The sequence below is a fragment of the Chaetodon auriga genome, chromosome 13, assembly GCF_051107435.1.
Source record: "Chaetodon auriga isolate fChaAug3 chromosome 13, fChaAug3.hap1, whole genome shotgun sequence".
Taxonomy (NCBI): Eukaryota; Metazoa; Chordata; class Actinopteri; order Chaetodontiformes; family Chaetodontidae; genus Chaetodon; species Chaetodon auriga.
The window spans coordinates 24609997-24623398 of NC_135086.1; the positions used below are offsets into that span (position 1 = coordinate 24609997).

The following is a 13402-nucleotide window of genomic DNA, read 5'->3' on the forward strand; positions in this document are numbered from 1 at the left end:
AAACTATTTTTGCCTGTGTGCTGGCAACAATGTCAACAATGTCTGATGATTTGACGTTGTGTTATCTTGAAGGTTTTACAGAGAACATTTAAAAAGATGAAAAAAGCTGTATTCACCACATACAATACTACAGTCTGAAAGTGGTGACAGTTGACTTTTGATAGATGACTATGTTTGGATGAAGGGAAAGGGTTATACTGCCCTCGCAGATCATGTGCAAATGTCGGCTAGACAGTCAGATAACGGTTGGTTTTCTTTTCAATAAATCACAAGGCTTGTCTTTTCTTGTCCTTTACTGAAGTCCTTCCACCACACCGTAAAACTATTACAAGCAGAAACACATATAAACGATTTACTCAAATGTTACACAAACAGCACTAACATGAGCGCATATCAATTAGCCTCCATTAACAAGTGAAAACGTTGGCATGAATCCACACAGAAATTAGCATCTCAGAGTTCAACAGAGTTCAGCGAAAATATACGTAATTAGACCTTTCCCAAAAAAAACACACGATGATGATGATGTAAATATAATGCACACAATACTCACAGACAAATATTTTCCAAGGTCAAGCATAGTAATAATGCTGTCGGCAGTCTGTTTAGCTGTCTTTGCTCTCTTTTCGCTCTGAGCACGGACTCTGTGCATACGCTCTGTGTGTGCAACGGCAAAACACTACGTAGCTCCACCTAGCGAGGTTAGCGCTCACTACGACGCAGTTTCCTAGAACCGAAGAAAAGACCGCTCACTCTGACGCGGTTTCTCTGAACCAAGGAAAATAATGCTTTTTAGATATGCTTAATTATTACCTCATGAACTTAAATTAACTTTTTAACTTTTCAAGGCAGTACAAGGGTCGACATTTTGGGGAAAGTGCAGTCTAGTGCAGTGACCAACTCTAGTGAATCATTTTAACCTCTGACAACTCCTGAAAAATAAATTTGCTTGGCAAACACTGTGGAGGAAAGGAAAATGGAAACATGTCCCACAGAACACCTGCACCAATTTCCCTCTCTTAAAATATCACAGATAGAGATGAGGACTTTTTCTTGTGCAAACATCCATTTGCGACATGTGCTTTTGTCACAATAAATGTCACCATTTATATGATTTATACAGCTGCAATTATGGCTGCAGAGTTCTCATGGATTTACTTGCCACACACAAATAAAGAGGTGCAGGAGTGCAGAAAATTACATATGGAAACACACAAGCTGTCCATGTACTGATTATATCTGGCAGCTCAGCCAACATGTTCTCTTGTTTGTACAGCTGGACAGAGAAAGTGGTGTTCTAGGATTGCAGCCATGTTGAGGGTCATTAGACAAGCTGTCAGGGAAGCTAAGGGTTCATGCTGCCTTACAAGCATTAACATATGATGTATGTTCATCTCAATTTGGAATACCAGTGTATTGTGCAGACTAGACATGTGCACGTGAGTGCCCTTGAAAAAATGCGATTGTGGAAAGAACCCTTTGCACAACTTCTGCAATGCACAAATGTACTGCAGCTTTTAGGACTTGCAAAGGGGAAGAAAAGAGAAAAAAGTCAACAGTTACTTATCACTGATAACAACGGTGTTATCAGTGTGACAGATATCTTTTCTGTGGACTCAGCTCTCACACAAATTACAGTAACTGTATGTACAGGAATGCATGTGCATGTGTGTTTACCCCGATCTCTAGATACCAGACCACTTTACAAGAACAATGGAGCACATCGGAAAAACAAAACATGCAAGACATCAACAAACACATATTTTAGTTATGTCAGAGGGATGTGTAACTGTACCTCTATAAATCCTTCGGTCTGTGTGGCATGCCTGGTGTGCAATACAGGCATCAATAAACTTGAGTTAAATGTCACAACGCTGCATGGGGCTGTGTCTGTGCCCTTGAACTCTACTGCTGCTTTTGATGTCATTGACCACAATATTCTAATTGCCAAGCACAAGTACTATGTTTTTCACCATTAGCTCTTGCCTGGATGAGGAGTTACCTCTCTGGCACAACGCAGTGTTTTCAATGGCAGCTTTTCTGACAGCAAAAGACTGTGTTTTCCCAAGGGAGCTGCTTGGGGCCACTTCTATTTTGTCTGTATGCTGATGATTCAGTGTTGTTTTGTGTGATTTACCGGTCAATCTACGTTCCTACCCTCACCTATGGTCATGAACTTTGGGTCATGACCGAAAGAACGAGGTCCCGGATACAAGCGGCTGAAATGAGTTTCCTCCGCAGGGTGGCGGGGCACTCCCTTAGAGATAGGGTGAGGAGCTCTGTCACCCGGGAGGAGCTCAGAGTAGAGTCGCTGCTCCTCCACATCGAGAGGAGTCAGCTGAGGTGGCTCGGGCATCTCTACCGGATGCCCCCTGGACGCCTCCCTAGGGAGGTGTTCCAGGCATGCCCCACCGGGAGGAGGCCCCGGGGAAGACCCAGGACACGCTGGAGTGACTATGTCGCTCGGCTGGCCTGGGAACGCCTCAGGGTCACCCCGGATCAGCTGGAGGAAGTGTCCGGGGAGAGAGAAGTTTGGGAGTCCCTGCTTAGACTGCTGCCCCCGCGACCCGGCCCCGGATAAGCGGGTGGAAATGGATGGATGGATGGATGGACTTAACATAATACAACATAAATTATTCTGTGGCAATTACACAAGAATGTCGAGTAACATGTTCAACATTTTTCTAATAGAAATTAAAATTCTCCTTTTTAAAAGGATATGAAATGAGCACTCAAAAATAAAACTACGTCAGCCAAAGACAAATACAATCAAGTCAAGTCCAATGGAACTGTGCAATGTGCAATTCTGCAAACATTAACTATGAAGAATTAACAATTGTTTTGCAGGAAAATAAGCATATCTGCTTTTTCAGGAAGGATACGTGATCTTTTGGACTTATGGTGTCTCCAGCTGTGAGAACACCCTCTCAGATGGGGTGGAGGACGCCTGCACACACAGAAAGCTCTCAGCCAGTCCTGACAGCAGGTGCAGAGTCTCTCTCTTGCTCCACCACCATAGGGTGGTGTTATCCTTGCAGGGAATGGGGGGCAGGCTTCTGTACAGCTAGATCACCTGGTCCACTCTCTGGGCCAGGGAGAGAAGGGCCTGTCATAGTTGGAATGACTGCAGCTCGTTGTCCTCCTCTTCAAAGAGTTCCTTTTACCACAAACTTAGTCACTGCTCAGTGACATTCGTCTATCCTGGCCTGGGTCATTTTACTCTTCCCTGCCTCGGTGAAAGGAGAAAATAGAGGTAGACGTGAACTGGAGCGAGTACTGCCAGCCTCTGAGCCAGTCAGACTCTGTCTCTTATCACGGTCATCTAAATGTAATGTATGAGAAGGCATTCATTTAACGTTGACAGTTAGTAATAGCAGGTTTTATAATGAGGCAAATGGCACTAACATAACAGGCAGTGTTAGTTACTTAGTTACCTGCAGTATTAACAGCAGAGGACATGCTAACATTGCCACTGCTGCTGGGTTGAGATTTACTCCAAAGCGGATCAAAACACGACATTCATTCAAAGTTATCGCATGCTGTGTATGCAAATGTTTCTGCATATTGGTAGTACTTCCTCCCTTTGATGAAATATCCACTTTGCAAGTATTGTAAGTTGCCTTGTTGTCAAACTTTCAAGCATTTGTGCTGCTTGGCCACCATGTTTCCTGCTGGCTGCACTGGTGAATGACATCACCACACACGTTGTGTACCTATGCAACGTGCGTTTCAAGGAACTGAAACACTGGGAACCGGTTCTCAGCAAGAACCGGTTTTCAATTCCCATCCCTAGTCATGTCGTGTTGGAGTTGCTGACTAACTGTGGAGGAAAATTTCAAATCAAGTCTTCCCTAATTAATACACTTTTTCCTGTGTGTTCTTTAAAGGTTATCAACCTAACTCTCTACTGCCATTGTTAATAACTCTGCAAAGTGAAGTACTGTACCTCTATAAGGTAGAGGTACAGTACCTTATAGAGTACTGAGTAGCCAGTGCTTAGTATTGCACCTAGCTGAAAAAGTTGGCTTGGTGCAAGCCAACTTTTAGCAGTGTCTTAGCAGTGTCTGTGTGTTGACTTTGTGTGTTAACTGTGGGATGGTTTGGTAATCAGTGCCTGGCCCCTGTGTTCCCAGATTTTAAATATAGTCACTGTTGCTCTCTCTCTCTCTCTCTCTCTCTCTCTCTCTCTCTCTCTCTCTCTTTTCTCGATACAGGCACCCCATCTGGTGATGTGACAGCTGTAGTTTCTCCTTAGTTTTCCTTTGCTTTTTTATGCACTCTACAACATTCACACACTTTTTACCCTCCATGCACACCCCACTTTACTGGTCCTACGGACATTCACATCCCATGCTTTGTGATCTTTTGTTATAGTCAGTTACTTTTGTTGTAACTTGTTATCAGATTTCATCATCGAACATGGTGTGTCTCATATTTGTCATAGCCCAAGAACCAGGGTGTGCCAAACTGGGTGCACGTCTAGTCTGGGTTAATTTATAATTAGTAAGTAATCTTTCAGTCATTTTTTAACAACTTAACAACTTTGTTAAAAAAAAAATCTAACTGTTCTTGGGGAGGGCCAGGCTTTGAGATTCTTTGTCAAATCTGCCTCACACTTTTTCATGGCTGCTGTATGAGAAACACCATCTGACTGGCGACTTAAAGTTGACATTTTGTGACATCAGCTGGTAAAAGAGGCAGCACCGTACATTTTACAAATCAAGCAACTCGTTTCACCACAAAGTTTGAACCATGGATATATTCTGAGCCAGTTAGCCTGGAACTTTGGACGCTTTGAATAGCTAAGTAACATTATTGGTGCCTGTCTGAAGGTCCTGAGGATCAACATTGTTCATGCTTTTGCTTCACTGGCACTGTCCTTTGTGGTCGTCCTTTCAGGGTCTAGTGTTTTCTTCCACTTCAGATGAAGTAGATTTATGTTTTAGCCAGCATGTTTGCTCGCCTCCAAGTTCATGTCATTGAAACGTGTCTGTACTGTAGAATCTAGTGAGAGAAACAACAATAGCAGACCAGACTCACAGCCTTCTAGAGAGAGGGAGAGAGAGCACAGCGATGATACAGCGCTTCCAGCCAGTCATCCTGCATTCTTTACGAGTGCAAACATTGCATCAACATTATTAGTCATCACTGTAAATATGTGCAGGGATGTCCAGCGATATAAATTTTAGATTTGTGGGACTTAAATTATGTGCAATACCTGCAATCCTGCACTGAAATTTAGACCCAGTGGGCAGTTCAGTGGAAATTCTCTGTTGAAGGTTGTTATTTGCCGTAAGCCCGTGTCTGGCAGTGAATACGTTACTATCTGCATTGTAAATTTGTAATTATGGTGTCCCTCTCAGGGTTGCACCATGAGAGCTGTTTGCCAATAACTGTACTAGCTGAGCATTATGGCATTAATGTTTGAGGTAACAAATGCAAAGGATGAAAGTGTTGCTTTGTCTGCTTTATTGGAGATGGGTGTCTTGGGGATGGGAGAACCTCCTTTGGACTTGTCACAGCCTTCTGCCACAAAATGCCATTTGTGTGTTTGATGAGTCGACAGTGAGCAGGTAATGCTCAAGCTGCAGGTGTGAAGTGCATATTCACAGCTCTGCACATAGTAATTGAGGGAAAAGATGAAACGTTAGATCTAAGGCATTTTAAGGCATTTCTAAATATATAATTTTGATGAAGGAAGACAAGTTTTTAGGAGTTTAATTAATAAGCCAGGAGAGGAACAGTAGTATATTTGGTTTACAAATGTGGTCCTGCTTTCAGTAATTTACCAATACATACATGATACCCCTCCTCAAGATCACTGACCCAAAATTTCTATTAAGAATGTTGTCATTATATCATTGTATAACCATTTGACATTATTGCCAACGTCTTTGGGTGAGGGTCTGTAGAGAAGAGGAGTCCAGCTAAGTTTATAGGCTCACAGCTCAGCAAGTGCAGCCAATTTCTGTAAATCATCTCCTGCACAGAGCACACTGCACTGGACTGCATCACAATGTCGAGTCGAGCCAGGAGCAATAAGTCTTGTCAACCAACCAACCAATTGTGCAATCTGTGTGTTTCAGTGCTTCCCTCCTAAAGTTCCCTATTTAATACTTAATACTCATTTCCCTTTATCTCTTCCCAAATTGTCATACATTCTTATCTTTCTGCCTCCTTCCTCCTTTCTTTGTTTCCCAGTTTGCCTCAATTGATTTTCCACATTCTCAGCTGAGACACAACAGGAAGAAGTGGTTCCCTCCTTCTCTTCCCTGTTATTTCTGTTTTCTGCGCTTCTCTCTCTCCTCCCCCCTTTTCTCTGCATCCTCTCTGCTGTTGGTTTAATAACAGGCTGTCACAAGTGTTTAATGTTTTCTCAGAAAGTGCTGGCTGCCCCTCGAGGGCCACAGACCTGCTGGTGGCTCGTTGGCAAGCAGCAAAATAACAATTGCATTTGCAGGCAAATGGAGAAACACACATCTCAGGAGAGAGGGTAACAGAGTCGCAGAGAGAGGAGCAAAGAGAGAAAAGAGCACTCCCTCTCCCCCTTGCTTCGTCTGTGCTTTGATTGGACATTGATTGTTATATGTGTACCTCCTTGCAACCCAGAAAAGGGCAGCGGTATAAACAAATGGTGTAATTACAAGAACCTAATGTGACACAAGGGAAGAGAGGCAGGGCAGGAGAAACCCGGGGGGGGGGGGGGGGGGGGGGGGGCTGCTTGCCAATGTTATTGGATTTACTTTTTTCTGTAGCATTTGTTTTGCTTGTTTGACTGGTATTTGAACTGACACTGACCTAAATTCTTCACTGTCTGACAGACAGACGGACGTGCACACACACAGGAAAGCAGTCAATTGATCTATCACTGACAGAGGTTAGGGAACAGAAAGAGCACGTTCAGTCACTGTCAGGCCAAACAACATCAGTCAACACATCAATGTGACAGGCTGCTAGATTTTGCACTGAAAAGACTGACTGCTCATCTGCACAAGTGTCATTCTGGTTTGATTCGCAATGCTTTAAATAAACAAAATACGGAACTTTATCAAAACAACCCTTTCCAAAACAAAATCACGTAGTGCTTTATATGGCTAGACCAGGGTTAAAGCATTTCAGCACTAAGGTAAATAAAATCACATCATTTAAATAGAATAAAATCTCCCAACAGTGAAGATTAAAAAAAGACAACTAATATTAAAACAGATAAGACACACTGGAAATAAAACAGTGTGCTAAAATGAAATAAAGGGTTTTTAAACAGATACGATTTGAGAAGTGATATAAAAGATGTCACCATGCCTCAGATCTCCAGCAGGGAGTTCCAGAGCTGAGGGGCCCTGACTGCAGAAGCTCGGTCACCTTTAGTTTTGAGCTGGGACGTACAGCCAGCAGAGCCCTGCCCGAGGAACTGAGGCTGTGCTCTGGCTCACAGGGGAACAGACTACAAAAGGGTTGTTATGATTTTGTCTTCTAGTCACTGTTAATAGAAGCCAGGAGTCTTGTCAACCAATTGCGCAATCTATTTTTAATAGCCGAGCAGCTGCGTTTTGTATCAGCTGAAGGTGTGAGATTGTTTTCTGGCTTAACCCTGAAAACTATGAATTACAGAAATCTATCTGAGATGAAATGAAAGTATTGATGACCTTGTTGAGGTCAGGCCAAGAGAGAGGAGACCTGATCTGGTGTATAGCTGCAGCAATGCTCATGAAAACAACAGTGATCAAAATCAAGTCCTGTAACACCATATCAGAGCTCTGTGATGCAACACACGGATATTTAAATCAACCTGTCCAGAGCTTTAGCCTAACTATTCTGTGCCAACCACAGCACTGTAGACTGTTTCTTATCAACAGGAAATCCTGCTCTGATTTTCTTTTTCCTTCCAAGTCTCATGACACACAGACAAAATGAAGCACATGGAGAAAAAACATGAAACGGAAGGAAAATTGCACAGTGAAGAAGGTGTAGTCAAAATGCATTGCTTCCCTGTGCTCGATTCTGACAAGGAAACAAAACAAAAGGAACATTCAAACTCATTTGGGAGCACAAACAGTCTTTTGTGCTTTTTGGACTAAGTCTCATCAGACTGTTAATTGAATTATTGACAAAGTTCTGTGAAAGGCGGTGTGTACTGAAGAACAGAGACCACTAAAGCACATGCCTGGGAATATTCCCATTCCATAAACTATATATACCCACCTTCTACACATGAAACAACGTGTTACTTAACAAGACAGCCTGCTTGCTAATGAAGCTGCAGAACTGTTGGTTCAGACCGAAAGGCACAAGTCTGTCTCTCTGATAAGGACTTTGTCTTTCTCCCGACGTGCTAACATTGTCATTGCTGGGCGAGAATATAGCAATCCTGATAAATAGCTTGTAACTAACACAGAACGATTCAATCGTACACCAAGTGTTGGAAGAAGTGGGGAGACAACAGCACCAGCAGAAATGTTTGTAACGCTTATATCATGCAAATCAGCGGCTGACAGTACAACAAATTCTGCAGAGGCAGACCGAATTCATCCTCAGCGTCTCACGTCTGTAATTGGCTCACTGACAATATGAAAACAAGAAGGTGGCTTTTAAAAGAATAATCTTTCAAATAAAACAAGTGAAATCACATGTCAGCCTTACAGGTGCAACCAAAAAAAAGGTATTGGCTCTTATCATATATATAGCATTTATTGGCTCTTATATAATAGCTACAAAGTATTCTCTGCCTGATTAGCTGTTACTTAACAGGCGCTGCTGTGGAGATACAGCGGTTGACAGGGGAGAGATAGCCTCACGGAAGAGACGCGTACGCGGAGAAAATGGATGGCACATCGTGAAGAAGAAAACCCCGCATGCTGCCAAATGGAAGTTTCTATAATTTTAAGATCACTGGAGAATCAGTTAAGGGTCACTTCTTGACAACAATACATGAGTAGCTTTTGTGCAACAGTTGTCTAGTCACCTACACAAAGCGCACCAGCCCACCGCTGGGAGGTGCGCGGTGGTTTCGATCAATCAATTTATGTCCATAGTTGCCTCATCTAACTGCGAATCTCCTCGAGCAAAGTAAAGTTTAGTGCTGTCGTGCCTACCTGATATTCCTCCGCCGACTACTATAACATCGTAGGTGTTGCTGGGCGCAGTCATGGTGCTGTCTGCTGTGTGTGTCCCACCTCTGCCGTGTCCGCTCGCCGCTGAACGCAGGGCGCCTGGAGGAGAGGAGCTTATTAAAAGCGCCGGGCAGGCCCACTCCCTCCAGACTCCGCCCAGCGATTGTAGATCAGCCCTCTGCTTTGTGGACAGGGAGGATTATTGGCATCATGAAGCTGCCGAGTCCTTATTTTTACCTCAGTTATAGAGAGCATTTAAGGTTTGGAGACGGCCTTCGCCCCTGATTTCGCCTGATTGTCATTCTGCACTGGTTAACTTCTCTTATCAGTTTTTTCTTATCAGTTCTCTCAAGCTTATTGAAGGCTATTGTCAAAAGATCAAACTTTTATCAACTGCTGTAAATCTTTCATCCATTCAACTTTCATAAATTACGTGGGCGTTTTCTCTCTATTCAAAGACTTTATTGAAAAGCTTTATTGAGCCCAGTTTTGACTGTGCCAAGAAAAGAGCGTCTGCCTCTCATAACTCTGCTCTCAGTAAGTGGGCCTGTGTGGGAAAGACGAAGTTGCCAGAGCAGCCTGTTATAAGAAAACAATGTCCATGTTTGATGCCAAAACAATAAGAATGAAAGAACTGTTCCTCGTCCGAGAGTTATAGCCGTTGTCTCACATGCAGGTCGCATCTACTTCAACCCAAATATCAGTTCTGTAGTTTAGGAAACAAAAGCTCTGCCATCTTATATAGTATGTGGTGATGAAAGTTTCAAGCTGAATTCATTTGATCCATTTTTTCCTGTCTAGGTAAAGTAGTTGTTTACCTTGAAAGTCCTGAGTATGCAAGCAAAAGCTCAAAGGCTTTGCACTTGGCATGTTATCATCTAGTATAGACTTTAGACTTCAGAGACTTTAGACTGCTTCTTTATTGAACCCAATTTGGGAATTTTTTTTGCAGTAGCAATTAAACATACAGACTAACAAAGAATGTATACAACAATTGTTTAAAAAAATAACAAAAAAAGTAGTAACAAATATAAACAGGAATAACAGCAGTTTGTTAAAAATAAAAATATAGCTAAGTATAACTAAATATATAGTTATATAATATGTATTACAATGTATAGTACATATTATATAATATTAAAAGTGATAATAAAAATACAATATAGCTAAGTATATAAACAAGTATTAACAGTAAAAAAATTGTGCAGTTTCAGACGATAAATAAATGTAAAAGGTAGACCATGTGCAATATTGCAGTGGTGCAGATAATAGATAGATAGATAGATACTTAATTCATTCCTGTGGGAAATTCACAAATTCCAGCATATTCCACTAGAATTAAAAGTTAAAAGTAAAAATGTCCAGTGCAAACAGAATGCAAGTTAAGGAACATTGAGAAATGCTGACATTAATGTTTAATGTTTCCCCTCGAGTCGAGTTAAAGAGCCGCATGGCGTGGGGTAGGAACGACCTCCTCAGTCTGTCAGTGGAGCAGGACAGTGACGGCAGCCTGTCACTGAAGCTGCTCCTCTGCCTGGAGATGGCGCTGTGCAGCAGATACAGTGGATGTCCATGATTGACAGGAGCCTGCTCAGTGCCTGCCGCTCTGCCACAGATGTCAGGCTGTCCAGCTCTATGCCCACAACAGAGCCAGCCTTCCTCACCATTTTGTCCAGACGTGTAAGGTCCCTCTTTTTGATATCCAGCATCACTGCTGCATAGAAGAGGGCACTTGCCACCACAGTCTGGTAGAACATCTGCAGCATCTTTTTGTAGATGTTGAAGGATGCCAGCCTTCTGAGGAAGTACAGTCGGCTCTCTCCTCTCCTGCACAGAGCATCTGTGTTGGCAGTCCAGTCCATTTTATCCTTCAGCTGCACTCCCAGGTATTTGTAGGTCCGTACAAACTCCATACAGTCCCCTTTGATGGTCACAGGCTCCGGATGAGATCTGGGCCTCCTGAAGTTCCTGAAGTCCATCACCATCTCCCTGGTCTAGGTGGTGTTGAGGTGCAGGTGGTTGGAGTCGCACCATGTGATAAAGTCCTGGATCAGTGTCCTGAACTCCTCCTCCTGTCCACTCCTGATAAAGCCTATGATAGCAGTGTCGCCTGCGAACTTTTGCACGTGGCAGGACTCTGAGTTGTACTGGAAATCCGTACAGGGTGAACAGCACTGGAGAGAGCACGGTCCCCTGTGGTGCTCCTGTGCTGCGAACCATGCTGTCAGACCTGTAGTCCCCCAGTCTCACATACTGAGGTCTGCCTGTCAGCTTGTTTGTAATCCAGACCGCCAGGTATGAGCCTACTCCTATCTCTGTCAGTTTATTTCTGAGGAGCAGAGGCTGGATGGTGTTGAAGGTGCTGGAGAAGTCCAAAAATGTAATCCTCACCACACCGCTGCTCCTGTCCAAGAGAGGGATCGGTGTAACAAGTAGACAATGGCGTCCTCCACTCCCACCTTCTCCTGGTAAGCAAACTGCAGAGGGTCGAGGACGTGGCACACCTGTGGCCTCAGGTGGTGTAGCAGCAGCCGCTCCTTGGTCTTCATCACGTGTGATGTCAGGGCGACTGGCCTGAAGTCATTCAGCTCCTCAGGGGTCTCTTTGGGACTGGGATGATGCAGGATGTTTTCCGCAGCTGAGGGACCCTCCCCTGCTCCAGGCTCAGGTTGAAGATGCACTGTAGGGGGTCTCCCAGCTCCAACATGCAGGCCTTCAGCAGTCAAGTGGATACTCCATCTGGACCCGCTGCCTTGCTGGGCACCCCACTTCAAACTGCAGCCGGTGATGATCTTCATCCCATCCCATACCTCCTTCATGCTGTTGTTCTGCAACTTCTGCTTCAGCTTCCTTTCGTACTGCTCCTTCGCCTCCCTGAGCTGGACTCTGAATTTCCTCTGCATGCACTTAAGTTCCTGCTGATCACTGTCCATAGAAGGCCCTCGATGTCACTCGTGATCCAGGGCTTGTTGTTAGCATAGCAGCATACAGTCCAATCCACTTCTGAATGAACATGTGGTTGTGGGTAGCCTCCTCACTCTTGGTTTGTAGTGAGGCAGAATCAGGTTGTGGTCTGCTTTCCCCAGTGCAGGCAGTGGGGTGGCGCTGTATGCGGAATATGTCCTGCATGGTTCCTGTTCCTAAGAAGAAATCTCCATCTGGCCCCAATGACTACCGACCCGTTGCCATTACATTGCTCATGATGAAGGTACTGAAGAGGCTGGTCCTGGCCCACCTTCGACCCCAGGTGAAATCATCACTGGACCCTCTACAGTTTGCCTACCAACCTGATCTGGGTGTGGATGACGCCATCATACACCTGCTGCAGCGTGCTCACTCCCACCTGGATTGTAGTGGCAGCACTGTGAGGATGACCCTCTTTGATTTCTCCAGTGCATTTAATACCATCCAGCCGCTGCTCCTGGGAGAGAAGCTGCAAGTGATGGGAGTCAGCGTGCCCACAATCTCCTGGATTACTGACTACCTGACCGATAGCCCGCAGTTTGTCCAACTGGGCAACGTTCTGTTTGAGACTGTGGAAAGTAGTACAGGAGCAGCACAGTGGACTGTTCTGTCTCCTTTTCTCTTCACCTTGTACACCTCAGACTTTTAGTACAACTCTTCATCATGCCACCTACAGAAGTTTTCAAACATCTCAATGGTGGTGGGGTGTATAAAGGATGGACAATAGGAGGAATACAGAGCAGTGGTGGACGATTTTGTGGAATAGTCTGGTAGAAATCACCTGCTGCTTAACGTGGCCAAGACCAAGGAGATGGTTATTGATTTGAGAAGGAACAGGACAACCACACAACCACTGTGCATTCTGGGGGAGAATATCACAGTGGTTGAGGATTACAAATACCTTGGAGTGCACCTTGACAACAGACTGAACTGGAAAACTAACGTCAATGCTGTTTACAAGAAGGGGATGAGCAGACTCTATTTCCTGAGGAGGCTCAGATCATTCAACGTATGCAGCAAGATGTTGGAGATCTTTCACCAGTCTGTTGTTGCCAGTGCACTCTTCTTTGCTGCAGTGTGCTGGGGGAGCAGCATCGGAGCCAGCGACACCAACAGACTGAACAAACTGATAAGGAAGGCCAGCTCCGTTATTGGCTGCAAACTAGACACTGTTGAGGAGGTGGTGGACAGACTGTTATCCATCATGGATAACCCTGAACATCCTCTTCACCACCTCATGGACAGACAGCAGAGCTCCTTCTCCAATGGACTGCTTCAGCTCCGCTGTCACAAGGACCGCTTCAAGAAATCATTCCTGCCACGAGCCA

General features: G+C 44.3%; 1 protein-coding gene across 2 annotated transcripts in view; it reads right to left on the reverse strand.

The window, feature by feature from the left end:
• Positions 1-9205, reverse strand: part of mao (monoamine oxidase) — a 60688-nt gene extending 51483 nt beyond the window's left edge. Inside the window, exon 1 of one of the 2 annotated variants that reach the window (XM_076746934.1) lies at positions 9093-9205. In XM_076746934.1, coding sequence (XP_076603049.1) covers positions 9093-9147 — 55 coding nt within the window. In that variant the 5' untranslated portion in view covers positions 9148-9205. The remainder of the gene's footprint in view (positions 1-9092) is intronic. The other variant, XM_076746935.1, reaches the window with a different exon arrangement.
• Positions 9206-13402: the final 4197 nt, after the last annotated feature.